The following is a 20,318-nucleotide window of genomic DNA, read 5'->3' on the forward strand; positions in this document are numbered from 1 at the left end:
TATATTTATAGATGGTCAAATATAAAATGCCAAGATTTCAATTCTTGTTCTGCGACAGGGGAATGCAAACAAAAAAAGTTTTCCAGATCTTGGTCTCATGGATATTTCTAAACCAACTACACATACATATCAGTACTAATCATCTAATATTTTAAATAATCAGGCCACTTTTTACGGGAAGGAACTCAACCATGAGACCACAACCTGCACTATAAGTAATTACTGGATTTAGAATTGGCAGTGACTTTTAAATCCATTCTTGCTGCATGCTGACTGATCCAGGGGCGTTGACTCAATGTGCTATAAAACAGGGTGCAAATAATGTCCCCACATGGGGATGTTACTGGGACAGCTAAGTTAGACAATAACTATAAATTCCAAGAGGGTGTAAATTTTGTTTTTTTCACTACTTTATCTCAACAACTAGTACAAGGTCTCATACCTAGAAAACACCCTGTACCTATTCATCAAAAAAAACCCACAAAAAAATAAAGCATCCAGTAAATTTCTTGTGACCTGACAGGCATGAGGGGGGAGTGGGGGAATGGAAGTTGACTCTGAAACCAAATGAAATGTACAAGCACAAAGTGGTTTAAAATAAATAAACAAACAAACAAAATGAAAACTCCTGGGTGAGCTGAGCTGCTTACATGCCACTAGCTTTCTGTCCCTCACTCAGACTCTTTCATAACCAGGCTAAATTAAGTTGGTGGACACCTGTACTCCTACAGAACATTGTCTGAAATTCTCTTCACACTTAGTGCAGAGTGACTTAATTACCAAATACATGTCCTGTCCTTCCTGAGGGCTGGGAAAATATATTTTTTTATCCATCTTCCTATTTGTAGCACCCATAAAACCAGCTGTTGCAAGTGGGAGTACAAACTACTTGTATTTAAAGCTATTGTAGGTACCCATCATTGGTCCCATGGAGAATGATTGTTCCTTTGATAACACTAGTTGGATGCTTAGCTAAACCTTTATATGGGAACACCATGCATCCATCAGCTTTGCAGTCAGACATTTGGAATGAGATTCCTTCTCCACTATGTACTACCTGTGAATCCAAACGCACATGACTTTACTTCCATAAACCTCACTTTCCATATCTGTAAATAAGATGACCTATTCTTACAGACTAGAACAAAAGAATGCACAGAAGACACTTTGCTAGCTCACAGTAAGCCTTGATAAATAGTGATTGTTATCATTATTACCACCAGCTCTGTGTATATGCAAATTAATCCTAATGAATTCAAATGGCTTATTTCTCTTCCTCTTTGAACAATAAAAAAGTCAGCACAGTCTTGGAGAAGATTATACTGCAGAGTGCAAGAGAATCACAGTACAAATTATCCTGTCCAAGGACCAGAAACTGTAGGCTGCTGCACTGACAACTCAGCTCAGTCCTTTTCTCACACAGCCGGCCCACTTTTCAATAGGCACCTCTACATTTTAGCATCTCTTGCTATTTAACTTCCAAACTACGTTCATTTTTAGAGTCATCCTCACTTTTGAGACATTAAGTAGTGGCATTTTAACTATCTCCCTGATAGGGGAACTCAAAGGTTAGAAATTTAGCTGTAGTAATAGCTTTTAGTTACAATTAATAGGATTGATGATTTATGTAAGTAAAAGCTTTATTCCAGGAGCTGGATATATAAATAGGCCAGTGGTTCTCAAACTTTTTGAAGTCACGGTGCGTGTAAAATCCTACAAATAATTGGAGGCGCACCATATACAAATTTCTGAGAAATATGTTATAATAATTAAGTCAAATAATAAAGTAAAAAATATAAAGTCCAAGTGTGCTTTTATGGTAATTAAACGAAATAAATATTACAACATTTTTTTTTTTTACATAGACAGAAAGAGAGTCAGAGAGAGAGAGAGAGAGAGAGAGAGAGATAGGAACAGACAGGAATGGAGAGAGATGAGAAGCATCAATCATCAGTTTTTCGTTGCGACACCTTAGTTGTTCATTGATCGCTCTCTCATATGTGCCTTGACGGAGGGGGGGGGCTACTGCAGACCGAGTAACCCCTTGCTCAAACCAGCAAGCTTGGGTCCAAGCTGGTGAACTTTTGCTCAAACCTGATGAGCCCGCACTCAAGCTGGTGACCTCGAGGTCTCAAACCTGGGTCCATCGCATCCCAGTCCGACGCTCTATCCACTACGCCATCGCCTGGTCCAGCAACAACATTAAATTTATTTTGACTTTAAAAAACATTTTTATGTTACATTTTTTGAGTTATGCTTTTTGAATTTGTAAAAAAGAGGGGTTAAAAAATTAAATGACAAAAATGTTATCTTTTTATATATATAGATACATTCTTAGTAAGGTTCAGTAAATTTGACAGGTCCCCACGCAAATGTGTTAAGTTTTTTCATTGTTGTGTTTATGAGAAACATGAGCCTGATGTATTCTAGCGATTTCTTCAATGTTTGGGCATATATTTGAAAGGCAAACTCTCATTTCCTCGTCAATACATTAAAGAATTCCTCTCTTTTTACTCTTAATTGTGTTGAGTGCAGAAAACCCCCACCATACCTATCATCTTAACTTTACACCAAACAAAGGATAGAAGAAACTTGCCGCCAGTCTTTCCGGGGAACATGGGGGGGGTAATGTAAACAATCCAGCACCACAGCTTAACAGCCCTTTGCAACCAAATCAGGCAAGTGAGGTCCGGGGGTTGGGCACACTGTCAGCTTAAAGCCAATTCCCCACACCTCTGTCCCCCAAAAATCTAAACTCCAAAACCCTGTTGGTTTTTTGGTCCCCAACAGGCACATATTTCTCTGGAATACAAGAGGGCACACCTGGAAATCTTCTCGGGCACACCAGTGCGCCCTGGCACACACTTTGAGAACCACTGGAATAGGCCTAGGTGACTTCAGGAAACTGAAAGCAATCCACCTTTGTGCCCTAGGCCCAGGAGCTCCACAAGCAAGATGGTATCTAAGCCCTGAAGCTCCAAAGTCAGAACTCCTATTGACAAGAATGTAGATAAAGAAGAACTGAGTCCAAGAAGCAGTAAAGACCATGATTAGAGTGGAGAAACCCTGACATCCCGGCTGTCCTGCCTCATGACTCCGATGGTGTTAACTGCATGCCCCACATTGTACTAACCTCCCATGAAAAAGTTCATAATCAGGCTTCACTGCTGAGATTGTAAAGCAGGCTTCGGACTAGAGTATGCCCTGTCTTCTCAGGTTGCTGGCAATCTTGATTAAAGATGCCTGTTTTCCTCTCAGACGCAGTCTCTGCTCAGCGTCTATTGCAGGGGCAGACGACCTGAATCCCGAACCAGTTGTAGTCCAGTAACACCCTCACGTTCCTGGAGTTAAAGAGACTATACACCCAGCTGATGTGTCTATCGTTAATGCCCAACTTTTCCTTGCTCCTGAGTTTGTTGTCTTGCCAAGTTAGAAGAGGGTGGAGAAGTAGAGCTGCTCCACTGTGTGTAATTCTCCACTTCGAGGCCAATCCCAGGCTCAGCAGCCTTAAAGAGAAGACCCGCCTACACAAGGTAACCTACTGTAGTTCAGACAGTGAAACACTGTCAGTAAAGGGAAATAAACGAAGAAGGAAAATACAGTGATTTCAGTCTCTTTGTGTGAAGCTTCTAGCAGCTACAAAAGTAAATATTCAACCTGAATGGGAGTTTAAATTAAGTTTAAAATGCTAGAATGACAAAAGTCAAATACTTAAACTGAGCTAGCTGTGGGCAGGCAGGGGAGATGAGGAGAGGCCAGGAAGAAGAGAAACAATAACAAAACAGAACTAAGGATTTTATTTCAGAAAGTACCCTGGAATTATGAACACAGCCATACAGGACCTAGACACAAGAAGGTCAGAATCTTAATTTATGATGAGCTTGAGGGAGGGGAACACAGAGAGGTCCATTACTCTCTCCAGTCTTCACTAGCAGATAAAAATTACTTCCACAGTAACAAAATTTTTTATCAATTGAAGAAGGAAAGCACTGTGTACAGAGCTAAAAGCCTTAGACCTGGAGGAGACTGCTCCCAACTAATCCAGGGCCTAATTTCCATGGGCCTCCAGTTCTGTGAAAAGATAGGAGGTAGCATGTGCGGTTTCTGATCATCCTTCTGCAGCTAAAAATAAAAATAAAAAAAAAAGTTTGCTTTCAAGAAAACTTGATATTTGATAATATCAAATGAGGGGATCAGATTCTCGATGTTCATCCACAGGTCCCAAACCTGGCTGGCCATGAAAATCAAAGGGCAAGCCCCCCTGCTGCTTTGCTACCAAGTCTCTTAACGCTTCAAAAACAGACTATGAGTAAGCAGACCAAAAGATCCTTCTTCAGTAGCTTCCAGCTTTGTGCTCCAATCTCTGGTTTGAACAACTTTCTCTATGACAGGCTAACAGCCAACCACAAGTGGAATATTCCAAGGAAAGTCATGACGAGCCTGACCAGGTGGTGGCGTAGTGAATAGAGCGTCGGACTGGGATGCGGAGGACCCAGGTTCGAGACCCTGAGGTCACCAGCTTGAGCGTGGTTTCATCTGGTTTGATCGCTGGCTTGAGCAAGGGGTTACTCAGTGTGCTGAAGGCCCGCGGTCAAGGCACACATGAGAAAGCAATCAATGAGCACTAAGGTGTCACAATGAAAAACTGATGATTGATGCTTCTCATCTCTCTCTGTTCCTATCTGTCCCTATCTATCCCTCTCTCTGATTCTTTGTCTCTGTAAAAAAATAAATAAAAAGAAAAAGAAAGTCATGACGAATCCTAAACTCTTTAACAGTCACGGTCCCCCCAAATCAAAAGCAATTTGACCTATGGTTGTCTCAACAAGCCAGTGTTTAAGGTTTACATTTCTGTAAAAATCATTTGGCTCAAATGTGATTCAGGTACCCAAAACATTTTATAAAATTTTTAGTAGCCAGAAAATAGTATTGCTTTAAACACAAGATGCTTTGGGGCTTCTATTCTCTCCCTGGGAGGAGGGGAAATAAACTAAGCCACTGAACCACAACAACAATAAAAATCAGCCTCACCATTTCCCTGAAAGGGTTTGTTACAACAGAGATACTGGAATCAGCTGCAAAGATATTGCTGGCCAGGGAGAGGAAGAATATGAGCAGCAAAGAGATTAACATTCAGCTTCAGGTGATAGCAGTGCTGCTTCTTTCTCCAAAAAATGAGACTTAAATGCAGCATGCAATTGCAGCCACTGAATTAATCTTCCTTGCTGTAAAGCTGGCTAAAAGGAAATATAGAGAAAACAGGGTGTGGCGGGGAGAAAACAGGAAAGCCAGCTTCCCCACCATTTTCAGATATATAAGCAACAGCACCATCCTGAGCCCAGAGGGGGAAAAATCAGGCTATAAAACTCTGAGAGGATGGCCAGACACTGGCAAATGTAGAAAAATTAAGGAACGTGTGTGTGTGTGTGTGTGTGTGTGTGTGTGTATGTGTGTGTATACACACACATACACACACACACACTTACTTGTTTTCAATCAATTAATCCAACAAAAGATAAATTATCAAATCTTGTTGTGTGGAAGAATTATTCTTGAAAAGAACTTTTCTTCAACATTCTTTAAATTATCAGCATTGGTGAACTACGGTAGAATAAAGACTCCATTTTCTATTGATTGACATTTCACCCAGCATCCCATTAGAAAACCCACAGCCACATGGAGTGCTCTGCAAAATGACAAAGAAAAAAGTTCACCGCTCCTGAAATACTGTGGAGATGCAGTACAATAATGATGACCATGGTGATATCCACCACAGAAAAGGAATTTGGCTAAAAGGTGTACATATACTATATTCATACCTAACAACCACCCTACAAGGCAAACTTTATATTCTCATTTCACAGACCATAAAATTGATGCTCGAACATGGTTAGTGATTTGTCCAAGGTCACACACCTAGAAAATGGTGGCCCCTCGACTTAAATCTAAACCTGCAAGCTGTAGTCCTATGGTCTTTCCACAAGAGCCTTACTTGCAACCGTGCATGAAAAAATCAGTCAAGTACCAAATGGTTATTTAAAATAAACAGCAGTTGCTTTTTAGTATCAGATATAGTTAACATTATATATCACTCTGTCATGAGATCTTCTTTTTTTTTACAAAGTGAGAAGGAGAGGAGATAGTGAGACTGACTCCCGCATGCGCCCTGACCATGATTCCCCCTGCAACCCCCACCTGGGGCTGATGCTCAGACCAACTGACCTATCCTCAGCGCCTGGACCAATGCTTGAACCAACCAAGCCACTGGTTTCGAGAGAGGAAGAAAGAGAGAAATGGGAGGGGGAGGAGAAGAGAAACAGATGGTCACTTCTCATGTGCGCCCTGACCGTATCAAGGATGCCCACACGCCGGAACGATGCTCTATCCACTGAGCAAATGGTCTAGGGGCTTCATGAGATCTTAAAAAGAAAAAAAACTACTGTGAATGAAATACCTAAACTGACAAAATTTTGCCAGAATCTTCAAATTAGGATAAGTAAAAATCCTATGTAATTTGGATAACTTGGAGATTTCCATTTCATAAAAGTTATGCAAATACACTCAAATCATTTATGTATAACCTTGGTATAATTTGAATATGTTATATAAGCATGAATATAAGTTATGTCCCTGCAGTCTGTTCTGATGGAACATGTAAACATGTAACACAGGCACACACACACACATGCCTTTTAAAGGGAGAGGTGACTGTCTATACACTAAAAACTAAGATAATGCTAACAAATATAACAACTCTAAATTCAAAAAATTAAAATATTAAGGTTTTCCTCCCTTTTTTTAGTGGATTTTTTCCCCCATGTTAGAAGCGGGGAGGGAGGCAGTCAGACAGACTCCCACATGTGCCTGACTAGGATCCACCCGGCAAGCCCACCAGGAAGCAATGCTCTGCCTATCTGGGGCATCGCTCCATTGCGGCCGGAGCCATACTCTAGCGCCTGAGGAAGAGGCTATGGAGCCATCCTCAGCACCTGGGCCAATGATCCCATGGAGCCTTGGTTGTGGAAGGGGAAGAGAGAGATAGAAAGGAAGGAGAGGGGGAAGGGTGGAGAAGCAGATGAGCGCTTCTCCTGTGTGCCCTGACTGGGAATTGAACCAGGGACTTCCACACATGGTGCCAACACTCTACCTCTGAGCCAACCAGGCAGGGCTCTTTTTTTTTAGTTTTTAAGTACACAAAATTTCATTATTTTTAAACACAACTGATATTACATGTCACAAAGGACTCTATTAAATATACTTGGTACGTAGCTATGCATAGCAATATTTTAATGGAAATTCTAGATACATTTTCCCTTTCTTCACTTCCTACAAAGAAAATCATTTATATGTGTTTAAATGTCTTTCATTTTTCTCATGTAGTCCCTGCCGTTTTCTTTGAATCCTGCATTAATTATAAGCAAAATGACAACCATTTACCAAAACGCTGGCATTACAAATGCCCTTATAGCAGAGAAAAATATTACAATCTGCATTTTACTTGACTTCCTGAAATGAAATGGATAAACAGGTAGAGAAAGAAAGTGTCCTTTCAATGGAAACACTGCCTTCATTAATCAAGGCCATAATTACTGAAGAAATATATATTAAATTCTGAATTCATGCTACTCCACTGGATGCGGGAGTTATAATCAGACTAACAGAGCATACAAGAGCCATCTGGGTGCCACGGAGTTGGTAAAGGCAAACCCAGAGAGCAAGGGCGCATTGACCTTCCTAGCTCCAAATCTCAGATGTTAGCATTAAGATTGTTCTTTTGATTTCTTATTTATCTTTTTAAAGAATAGAATTCTATGATCAATATGTATGAAACCTGATGGTTAAAAGAAAAATAAAATACCACACCACGCAACCTTATCTCTGTATCACATTTCATATGTATTTTAACTACCAATGAATTTAATACTCAGTTTTATCCATTGGACCGCCCACCCCATCCTTGCCTTTTAAGGAATCCTTAATGCACTAATAGAATCTGGCTTTCTATAGCTTGAATTTCATTTGAGAAGTCAACACTACATTAGCATTTTCATTGTTCCAGGAATTTAAGACAGGAATCTGACTTCCAGGCAATGACAATGGATTTCAAATTTGTGCAAACCACATCGTTTTCTGTGAAACTGACAGTACCAGTTAAATATAAGTACCTGATAATCATGAGATCCCCATCAGTCAATCTGACTCCTCTATGGCAGGTTATTGAAAACTGAGCCCTAGTGATATAATACACATCCCAGGCTGTTATGAGAACAGCATAGATGATTTCAATGAGACTCATTATTTATTCATCGCAAAGTCCAATTTGTGTCCTTGTCACTGATGGTGTATACTAAATTAACTGGCTGGAATTCAGTTCTGAAAGAGTATTTTATTCAGTACTATAAAAAGAGACCCTTTCTAAAAATTGTTGTCTTCCTGTAAGAACAAGTGCAAAACAGAAAGGGATTTGGTACGTGTGGCCGTGCAGGGAACACTGGAGCCCGAGGCAATGCTGGGAGAGGAGACAGGAGGACGCCCTTAAGGACTCCCTGTTTTTCTCATTAGGAGTGTACAATAATCTGCCAGATATTACAGAAAATCATACTAGTCTTCCAAAAATATTTTTTTAATGCTAAAGAACAAAATAAAGCATGGATAGGAGAGATCCTCACTGAATGAGAAACAACCTCCACTCCTGAGTCCGCTCTTAATCTAATCACCAAAGGGACCCTCTCTCAGGGTTAGGGGAAGGCAGGAGAAGAAAGCCCCCCACCCCAGTGGCAAGATACAGCTGGCCTGAACATCCCCAGGCTTTTCCCATGGAAAAGCCTTAAAGCCCAGGCGTTGAATCCCAACATTATTGGGGCCATAACATATCTTAGAAGGCCCATACACTGTTAGCCCCACTAGCTATCTCAGTGAACCTCTATAAATTAATGCACTCCCTGTGTCTGCCAAAAGAACTGCTCAGTGGTCCTCAGTAACAGCCTATGAGTTTCCCTCTGTGCAATGAGCATGTGCTACCTTCCACTTTCTCTCCTCTTTCTCTCCTCTCTCCAAGTATAAATGCTTTTATTCCAACTGTCCTTCAGAGCCCTGCACAGACGTCTCTGCTCCAGAATTGCTTCCTAATCCCCTGGGCTGAAAGTAACCTCCTCTTCCTCTAAGCGGCCCTAGCGCTCCCGATCCCATGCTTCCAGCCTTCACTGCTTCCCAGGTGGAATTTCAGTTCTGTATTGACATACTACTCAACTTCCTACTACTCCAAAATGTCTTTAAAGAGCAGAATTTTGTCATCTTTGAATGCCCAATTTGCCTAATACAGTGCCTTGCACAAAGATGAAATTTCGGAAATGATAATCTGAGAACAGACTGCTGTTCCAAGTACTAACACTCTAGCGCAAGCATCACAGAAGCTTGCCAGGCTACCCAAAAGAAAATTACTCGACTTGAATACAGAATCATCTTACATAAGCTGAGCAAAGAAGCCAACCGGTTGGAATAAAATAGCTTATTAATCTTTGACTTTTTTCCATTGTAAAGTATTTCTGAACCTTGACTTTATTTGTGGTATTATCTGGTTAGCACTGTTGGCAGCTGCTCAAAGTTTTAAAGAACTACAGGTCATGAATATTAAATGTTACAACAAATTTACTGGGAGGAAATCCAAGTTCATTTGTAAGGGCATGACGAATAGCCAGCCCCAGTTTCCACACTGCTAGGAAGGACTGTGATCAGCATCGGAGCATCTTGCTTTATCTGGATTCTCACCAAGTCAGGTGTAAGGCACACGAAGAGAAAGAAAATCAGAAGAAAGTGACAACACTATTTGAAGGGTTAGCACAGATGTTGACTGAAGAAAATCAGAAACAGTAAATATATCATATTTCATTCAGCGCAATAGACATGAGGGTCCCATCTTGAGTAAAACCATAAGCTACTCTCAAAAAGGGACAAAACCATAAATGATAACAGATCCCACCAATGCCATCCTCTGCAGGTGATCAAATAAAAAGGCACATGTGGGATCAATACACAAATACCTGCAGGTTATGCGACTGGATTTTCAGGTTCTTTCATACATGGGGATTCACACACAATGGTCAGCTGTACAGAACAACCGTATTTCATCTCTTCAGTGTTCAAATAGTGACAAACCAAAACCCTTCAACGGAACATTAACTCCCACCCTCAGAAACCATTCTCAAAATAAACCTCAAAAACTGCTTGGAAATATGGGGCTGTTGGTTAGTTTGGGTCTGATCACAACATCCTGATGTGAGAAATCCAAGATAAAGGTAAACTTCATTCACCATAGGCAACCTCCATCATTAACATCATGCTTAGTATTAAAAATTTTAAAAGCCTGTTTATAATGAACAAAATAAAATAACAAACAAAACAGAAACAGACTCAGAGATAGAGAACAGACTGACAGCTGTCAGATGGGAGGAGTTGGGGGGCTGGGTGAAAATGGTGACGGGATTAAGGCAAAAAAAAAAAAAGAAAGAAAGAAAGAACTCATAGACACAGACAACAGTATGGTGATTACCACAGGAAAAATGGGGTGGGAAGAGGTAGAAAAAGGTAAAGGGAAGGTAAATAAATAGTGATGGAAGGAGACTTGACTTGCGGTGGTGAACACACAATACAATATACCGATGATGCATTCTAGATTGCACACCTGAAACCTATATAATTTTATTAACCAATGTCATCCCAATAAATTCAATAAAAACAAAAGAAAAAAGAAATAAGTAAAAAGCCATATTTAGAGAAACTATTAAAAGATCAAACTAAAAAAGGCTTCATTTTTCCAAATTATCTTAGGCTATTACTACAATTGCTACACTGACTGTCAGATTTCTTTTGATTTTTAGATTTATTTTAATTTTCTACCTGTAACTGAACAAGTGATTATGAGGGCTAATAAAGGGGAAAAAAGATGTTTCCACATTAAAACAGTTAACAGATGTTAAATAAGCACAGCAAATGGTCACTAGGCAAGCAGTGACTGATGCTGGGTAAGAAAGAAAAATGTTGCTTTTACTGATTTTATTACCCACGTACCTCCTGGGGTCACGGGAGAGTTGTAAAAAGTTTTGTGGGCAGATAAAAGTCTAACGTTTATTTGCAAGGCTAGCTTAAGTATATTTCAAGGGTTTGCCTCTACCCTCACCCTTACTTTTTGACCACATAAAACTAAATAAGTGAAAGTCATCAAAAGAAGGCAAAAACAATCATTTGGTGAAACTTGGTAAAAAAACAAACTTATTTTTCAACATTTTTATTGACATGCATTTATTCCAATCCCACCTGCCAGACCTCACTAACCAGGAATGAAATCCTCATCGTAGAAAGGGGTGAGTACAGAATTTCACTTGAACATTTCAAGCACATACTTTTTAAAAGGTAAATCTTAAGTGTAAATTTAATAACGTACTAGTACCTATAGTACTATGTGCCAGATGGTGTGCTACAATCCAAGGATAATATAGGAAACATCCTAAGGCTAAGAACTAGGGATATTTTAAATTTTTGTTTATAAGGTTATGAACACTAATTTTGTTCATAGGCATTTCTGAAGATTTTATAGGGTCATTTTTATAAATCTTCCTATTGACAACTATATTATTTCATGTCATATTTGACTTATTATTTCATAAATCACATGACTCTGTCAATAAGCATTAAAGTTAAATGTTAAGTTTTAGTATAATCAGAGCAGTACCTGACAGATATAAACAATAAAAGTGTTTATTAAATACTAAATAAAATATTACAGTATGCCAGGAACTTACTACTGATATTTTTCACACCTCATCTAAGAAAAAATATAACTTTAATATTGGCTTTGCAGAACCACAAAAACCTTATACATCATATGCACATGTGCTTCATTTGCATGAGTCTTAGAAGTAAATATATATATATTTAAACATATGTATACATATATATGTATGTATATGCGCACTAGCCAAGAACTCTGGCTGTATTCAGCCATCCCAAGAATTTTGTCTGGCCCAATTATAACCGGTATTTTTTTTTTTTACTCAATGAGAGGAGGGGAGGCAGAGACAGACTACCTCATGCACCTGACCAGGATCTACCTGACAAGCCCCCTGTGGGGCGATGCTCTGCCCATCAGGGGTGTTGCTCTGTGGCTTAGCAACTAAGCTCTTTTTACCACCTGAGGTGGAGACCATGGAGCCATCCTCAGCACCTGGGGCCTACTCATTCCAATTGAGCCATGGCTGCAGGAGGGGGAAAGAGAGGGGGGGGAAAGAGAGAGAGAGAGAGAGAGAGGTGTGAGAGGGGGAGGGGAGAAGCAGGTGGGCGGTTTTCCTGTGTGCCCTGGTCAGGAATCAAACCTGGGACTTCCACCCGCCAGGCCAATGCTCTATCACTGAGCCAACTGGCCAGGGCTTATGACCAATATTAAAGAACAGGCGATGTCACAGAAAAATCCAGTTACCTATCTTCTCAGAAAAATCTCACAGTCTATCAAACCAAAACCTGTATACTCTTACTAGAGTAATGGGGTAGAGTGGAGTACTACTAGTCAGAGCAGAACCTAATTCACCACAGTCCCTTCTGCCTGGCCCTGGTCCACATTTGCATTTGGCGGCAAGGATCCAATAAGAGGTACAGAACGGAAACCACCAACACTGTGAAGAATGAGACTGAGCATGATTGCAATGAGAAAAATATTCCTAACAAAACGGCAAAAGTGGGGAGTCCTGCTTCTCTGGTCCTAATAAACTCCAGCTTTAAGAGGACTTCCACTTTTAAATTTAAGCGGGTTTGACTGGTTCTCTAATTTGCATAATAGAGTCAAACATATGTGTGCTAGAGTTTTCTGTTTATATATGTGTTGTGTTTTAATGGGGTAGGAAAGTTTTTTCCATCTGGTAAATCATGATAACTATGATGCAGAGTTAATTAGTAAGATATTTAAGATGATTATTCTTTTAAGGTCTAAGAGAACCTATTAAAAGTCTTTTAAACCACTTCCTTCAGTCTCTTCCAAATCACCTCAGGCACAAAAATCTATATATTCTAAAGACAAAATATGGAATTTTCTATAACTTCCATATGTACTCTATGCCAATGTTTACAAGCCCCACAGTCACAAGATTCTAAATGAAAGTTTGTGCTAAAATATACATGGCTTCAGAGCTTTAGTAGATTCCTAATTCATATCCTTTCAAACCACCATATGTTTCAAGACAACTAAAGCTTATATTTTGGCCTTCTCTTTCTTAAGATAAGGAATTAAAATTTCTATCAATATTTCTTCTGTCCATTCAACTAATACACATCAGGTGCCTTCCAAACACTGGGCACCCAGTTCACACTGAATGACCCCACAGTTTCACAGAATCTTCACAACATTTCTAGGACAAAGCATTGTCTCCATTTCCAAATGAAAAAAAAACAGGTCACTCCACTCACTCACAGTGACTCAGCCCGTGTGAGTTAATTTTCGATTCTATATGACTGACTTTTCTACTATGCAGTCATCTGATTTCACATCTGTTGATTCATCTTCACATCCTCACGATGTGACAAAGTTCACTGGACAGTCAGATCTAGGTGTTCCAGTCCTAGTGAGTCAATCACTTTCTAGATGACAGTCACATCTCTGGTTTTCTACACCTCAGCTGGAAATAAGGGGACTAGCATAGAGGATTTCTATGGTTCCCTACACATTTATTAAATCTGTTATCCCAGTGTCCTCATTGAGCTCATTGGCCTAAAACCTAAGAATGAAGGGGAAAAAAGATCTTAGCTAAGATGGCAACTATCAGATGAAGAGTTTTGCTACACAGACGCCAAGTGGTGGCTGCCAGAGAATCGGGGCAAGTTTCCATTTTGGAAAATTCTTAGGAAGGACACTGAGCCTCCAACGAACTAAGTCCTTTCTCATAGCATGAAGGACTTCACACTCTCCTCTTTTGTAGAACTTGGTGTTCCTTTGCAGGTGGTATTTCTCATTTTTTTAGCAGCAGTGATTTAAGTAAGGTTGCCATGTTAAAACTTAACTGGGTATCCAGTGTTTTAGTATTAAACACTGGATATCCAGTTAAGTTTTAATTTCAGGTAGACAAAGAATAATTTTCTATTATAAGTATGTCCCAAATATTATATGAGACATGTTTGCAGTAAGGAGCTTAGTCAGCAACTCTGTCTTTGAAAAAATATTTACAGAACTGAAAATTTCTCAGAAGAGAACTTCAGAAGGTCCTAACAGCAAGGTGACTTACCAAAATAATTCCCTAATTCATGAGAAGGAGTAACAATGTAGAACTTCATTTCTTTAATATGATCTTTTCTTCTTTTTTTCCTTTTGATTCAGACTGGTCACATCCAGCACCCTGACTCACCTGACTGCTTCTCTCTTCCACAACCACTCCATTAATCATTAAGATCTCAAGACAGTGAGGTTCTGGTCCACATCAAATAAGGATAAAGCCTGAGGTCTATTGACCACAGAGTTTTTAGTCAAACTAGAGCTAACAACTAGGCCTCAGTTGTTTCAGCTCCAAGCCCTAAAAATCAGGAAAAACAGACAAAGCAACACCACGCTGACATCAGTATGAGCGACACTGATCAACTACCCCTAACCTACTGCTAACCAATCAATAGGGACCATTACCCTGACCATGACCCTAACTCCCTTAGTCACCATGATTAATGATATTCCCCTATATAACCCATTCCCTGGAAGCCTCTGGGGAGCCAGGTCTTTAAGCATTAGCTCACCTGTGTCTCTGGGGACGGACCACTTAGTAAAAATAAACCCTTTCTTTCTTGCAAACTCCTGTTTGTGTCTTATTGGACTTTGAAGCGTGCAGGTAATGGTCCCCATTAGTCCAGTCACAATGATAAAACAGAATTTCTTTATAAGAAACCACAATGTTTCACAGGTTTCTAGGCAAGGTCTTGAAACACACAGAGTCTGCGTTTTCAAATAGGTCTTGTTTAAAATTACAAAATTTTGGGTAAATTTGAAGATAAAAATTGGCTTTATCAAAAGACTCAGGAATCAGGCAGCAGCCTATCTAGCTAACACAGTAGAAAGGAGTTCCAAAGGCCTGCACAACATGAGAGGCTTCTAGAGGCAGAAGGCGGGAGGGATACGGAGAGGAGGGGGTCACCTCTTCTTCCTTTGGGGGATAGAAATGGTCTGTGTGGCAGATTACCTCTCTAGTCCTAACCAAGTAATTCCCCAGTGACCAGAGGAAGGCCACATTCTGGGGAGAGCCTGAGATTGCACGGAAATCTTGATTTACCGAGGTGGGCTTAGCACAGATGGATTATGAGCCCTTTCTTTTTTTAATAGTCCCAGTCTCTGTAGGGTAAGAATCATGATTTAAACTTATTCTATCTGTATATCAAGTAAACAACGTAAGCTTGCTATTGTTAATGACACAGTTTTAAAAGAAAAGATTATTCACCCTATTATCCATGATGAAAAATATTAAAATCAGTTTGAATTTAAGAGCTTGATTCTCAAACCATATGTTGTTTCCAAGCGTCAAACTCTACTCAGAGGGGTTTGTTTTTGTTTTTTGTTTTTTTAACTTTCAGCATTTAATTGAAATCCCAGAAGAACTTCATTAGGCACTTGATACTTGAGTTTAAACTTAAAAGGTCATGCTTCCTTGCAGAGAAGCACAGCAGTAATTACTCTGCCTACTAAGTGAAAAATAGTCATTTAAAAAAAAATAGATCTTTTGGTTTCTATTTTCTTCAAATTTTAAAATTTATTTTAATTTTTTCCCAATTCAATTTTAAGTAAAATTGGGGATTGAGGTGTGTGTTGGAGGGGTAGTCAAAACTAGAAAACTTTACGGCTTTCTCAGGGAAGATATGCAGAACTATAATTCCTTGCTTACGTGTCTAAAAGGAAGGGGGAGCTGGTCTAAAACATAGCCAAGGTTTGCAAACCTTGGCCAAGTTCAGTCTGTGTCCTTAAAGAAGGGGTTTATCATGAGGGAGGGAGAGAGGATGGAAGAATGGGAAGAAGGCAGTTTCTCAAGATGCCCTAGTCCACCCAATGCCTCCCATGAACTCCGTAGCAGAAAACTCTGCAGTTCTCTTTTTGTGCATGGGATCCTAACGTGCTCTATGACCTTCCAACAACACTGCATTTGAAACCACTAAGGGAATTCAGAAGAATACATATTGAGCCCTGAAGCAAAGATCTTAATTAGCCTCAGGACAAAACTTAGAGTAATCACTTTCTGTGTTGACTCTTCTATTCTTACGCATTAAAAAAAGGAAAAGGTGCACATGATTCACTGTTTAAGAATTTGAGTTTCTAGTGCACTGCAGAGAAAGGATGTCTGTCTCCCAACTCAAGAAATGTAATATTAACAAATGGTAAAAGATTCCCCCTCTATAATCTAGTAATTAGCTCTATAGTCATCTGTGATAGTCTTACAAATACCCATTATGTGTTGGCACTGTACAGGGTTACAGAGTATTGGAATGGACGTAAGGATGAAAAAAAAATAAACTATAAACATGCATAACCTTTACAAGGCAAAACTATCCATCTATATCCGCTTTGAAATCGTGAAAATAAGTGAAGAAACCTAAGAAATAAAATAATCAGTGATTGAAATCCACGTGAGTAGAGAAAGGTCAGAAAGGCCGCTTCCACTTACCAAAGATCAAAAAGTGACTTATATTAAATTCTCTTTGAAGAGGAACAAATTTGCCTTTTAAATGGTAAAAAAAAAAAAAAAAAAAAAAAGAACCAAGCAAGGCAATGACTCAGAAATCCAATGCCTGAGTACCAAAATCACTTACTTTGAAAAGGGCAGGTAGGATCTGTTTCATTTTCAGCCTGTGAAAGACGAAGACATCGTACACTGCTGAGACAGCGAGCACAGTCACTCCTTGTTCCTTCCACAACATGCTGCATCCGGCACACAGTCCTGTCCCCAGGAACCAGCCCCAAGTCCTGGCGGAGTCGCTTCTTGTAGAACAGTGTTTAACGTAGCAGAGCAGGGAGAGGAGAAAGAAGAGGCTGGCCCCAACATCAGCCCGTCCCACGATTCCTGCCACGGCCTCCGTGTGGATGGGGTGAGAGGCGAACATCAAGCCCGCCATGAAGGTCCAGTATCCATCCCCAAGGAGTATCTTAGAGAAACTCGTGAAGAGACCAGTGACTGCCGCGTGCAGGAGGATGTTGACAAGATGGTAGCTCCAGGGATTCAGCCCTCCAATGGCGTGGTTCAGGCGAAAAGAAAGTGTGCAGAGTGGCCGGTAGGACTTGTGGCTGCCACTGTGGGTTAGAAGAGTCCCCCAGAAATCATTGTAGAAAATGTGTGTCCATGGCGTTTCTGGGAGAAGGTCCTGATTAGTCTTAATAGCACGGCTAAAAAACAAAATGTTAAAAAAAAATCAAATGAAAAATACAGAAAGGAAAAAAATAAAAAACAAAAAAATATGTGACAATGCTAAGATACTGCCTTCCTCCCTAGCTTTGTCATCATGAGACTTTCTGCTGGGATTCCAGGGTGCACTGAGGTGCACATATAGACTGAATTAAGATCCTCCCTTTCATGCTTACTAAAACCACAATTAAGATTATATTTTTTTCTTCCTTGTTTGAATGCAAATATGTTTGAAGAATAAATAAATGCAGAAGCTCTATCATAGGATTAAGTGTTAAGGCAGAAATTGCAAAACAACTGTCCTACAAATCATGGGGTATGCTGACTAAAAATGTAGATTTTAGGCCCCAGATTGTTGGGAGGCCTGAGAATATGCATTTTTTAAAAGTACATCCCTAGGTGATACTGGTGCAAGGGATACACTTACAGTAATAATTAGCCCTACTAGAAAGAAATTTTAAATAGAATATCTGTGCCCAAAGCAATGCTTCTCAAACCTGCACATCACCTGCGAATCTTGTTAACAGGCAGGTTTTGGTTCAGTGGATCTGGGGAGGAGCCCATGCTCCCACATTTCTAATAAATCCCCAGGTAAGCCTGACACTGCTGCTCCGCAAACCACACTTGGAGTAGCAAGGACTCATAGAGCTGGAGAGATGAATATGAATGGCTCTCCATCTATCCAAATATTTCCTTTCTTCCTACAACGCAGAAAACTTCAGCCTTTACCCAGTGGTGGAATTTAAAGAATTTAACAACCAGTTCTCTGTCCTAATGACTGTTTTATGTATAAAAAAATGACATACCGAAAGGTAGTTTATTATTTCATGCATTTAATACTTAAATAAGAACAATAAAAGAGGTACACAAAACTAGATTATGTTATGAGGGATTTTTAAAATATTAATGAAAAAATATTCAATAATATCTGACAAAAAACAATAAAACCATTAAGAAATTTCCATACTGCTTCTTGATTGGCGTCTTCACTTGCAAATTTTTTCACCTATGGACATTATAAACATTACTTTGGGCACTTAGAATACACTGTTGTGCAGATGAACGTTAACAAAGAGTAAAGAATGTAAATTTGTGATTTCCACATTGGGCAGCTGCCCAAGTGCCCACCTTAGAATGAACCCTGATTACCAGTGCCGTTTTAACAAGCCATTTGCTGAACTCAACAAAAAATTAGGATCAGTTTTGCCAAACCCATGCAAATCAACTGAAGCTCACCACTGCCTTTACTCCTTCTGAGATCTCACAGGATAGCATTGATTTTCAAACGGTGGTCCGTGGACCAGTGCCAATTTGCCAAAAATTTCATGCTGGTTCGTGAAAGAGTTAATCACCTTGATGATGTATGAAGATTCTAGACCCAATGATCTTAGTTGTATTCACTTATGCTCAGAGTGATTGTGACTTATCAGCCTGTAATCATTGATGAAAATACTACTGACGTTGTCTTAGATATCTTTGGAACTTGTAAGCTTGCTCGAACAACCTCTTACACCATGCAGAGCATTTATAGATCATGTGCAATGGACAAAAAGCATTCAAATGAATATCCTACCTATGTGAGTGAGGAGACTTTCTCAGACCCATCATTACTAAAAACCAAACAGGGAAATCATATACAGCACTTCGCCTCTTGGGAACAAAACTGCAGCCTCAGTTATCGAGTATTCTTTAAATGGAGCAACAAGAGATTTCACACTAGCTTTACGTGAATTAAATATTGCTGTCTAGGAATGTCAGTTATATTCTATTTAAAAATTATTTTTTACCATTCATCTGGTTATTTTAGAAAATCTTCACTTTATACTATTGTAATTACAAGGTAATGCACAAAATACTAATAATGGTTTTTATTTCTATCTTGGTACCTCCCAAGATCATTTTTCTATTTTCACCAGTCCCCAAGTTTAAAAAGGTTGAAACCACTGCTATATATCAAGTGCCACAATGATGGCATCTCACTGTCTCCTGCTTTTGAGGATCAGTAGCTCTAGATTTCCAGATTTCAAGGAGGAATGACCTAGTATTTGTTGAGTGCTTGCTATCTGCCCAGCACCCTGCCAGTCTCCTAGGCTATATCTTTTTGGTTAATTCTTAGAATAATTAACAAGATAGATATTGTAATTTATATCCCTCAGGTGAGCAAATTATGATCGAGAAAGTCAAAATAATTTATGAGTCCAAAATCACACAAATTAGAAATAGCAGGGTCAAGTCCTTCCACTATGATGGGCTTCTCAAAATATGACCCGCATACTACTGGTAGTATGTCAGAAAATCCACCAACAAACCTTATAAAACCTTTAATGGCTGTATATTTGAAACAAAATTTAATTATCACATCAAAGCTGGACTTCATAGATACTTGCTCAGAATAAAACTATTAAAAATTTAAAAGTCTACATAAAGACAAATACTCAGGCATCGACAGTACTGGTATAGGCAGATTAGGTACAATTGTTGAAGGTAGCATTTGAATGACTCAGTTTGGAGAATTCCTACTTTGTAGTATCACACCTGTCAGAGAACGGAGTGGCATCCTGGCAATCCTAGATGCATTGCTAGTGCATCTATCTCGGTACTTACAGAATATAAGAGGTACATGAATCAGAAGAAAAGCAGGAATGAGACCTATGAAGAAGAAACCTCATGCCTAGTCTGATGTCAGGGCTTCTTAAGGGGGTGTGAGCCTGACCTGTGGTGGTACAATGGATAAAGCATTGACTAGAATGCTGAGGTCACTGGTTTGAACCCCCAGGCTTGACTCAAGGCACATACAAGAAGCAACTACGAGTTGATACTTCCGCTCCCCACCACCACCACCACCTTTCTCTTTCTCCCCCTCCCCTCTCTTTAAAATGAATAAATAAAATCTTTTTTGAAAAGGGGAGG

General features: G+C 39.6%; 1 protein-coding gene across 2 annotated transcripts in view; it reads right to left on the reverse strand.

Annotated features, from left to right (window-relative positions):
- The window catches only part of TMTC2 (transmembrane O-mannosyltransferase targeting cadherins 2), a 420,661-nt gene that overhangs the window by 239,545 nt on the left and 160,798 nt on the right, over positions 1–20,318 (reverse strand). For both annotated transcript variants that reach the window (XM_066257560.1, XM_066257561.1), the window contains exon 2: positions 16,819–17,389. In XM_066257560.1, coding sequence (XP_066113657.1) covers positions 16,819–17,389 — 571 coding nt within the window. The remainder of the gene's footprint in view (positions 1–16,818; positions 17,390–20,318) is intronic.

Source organism: Saccopteryx bilineata, chromosome 2, assembly GCF_036850765.1.
Source record: "Saccopteryx bilineata isolate mSacBil1 chromosome 2, mSacBil1_pri_phased_curated, whole genome shotgun sequence".
Classification (NCBI taxonomy): Eukaryota; Metazoa; Chordata; class Mammalia; order Chiroptera; family Emballonuridae; genus Saccopteryx; species Saccopteryx bilineata.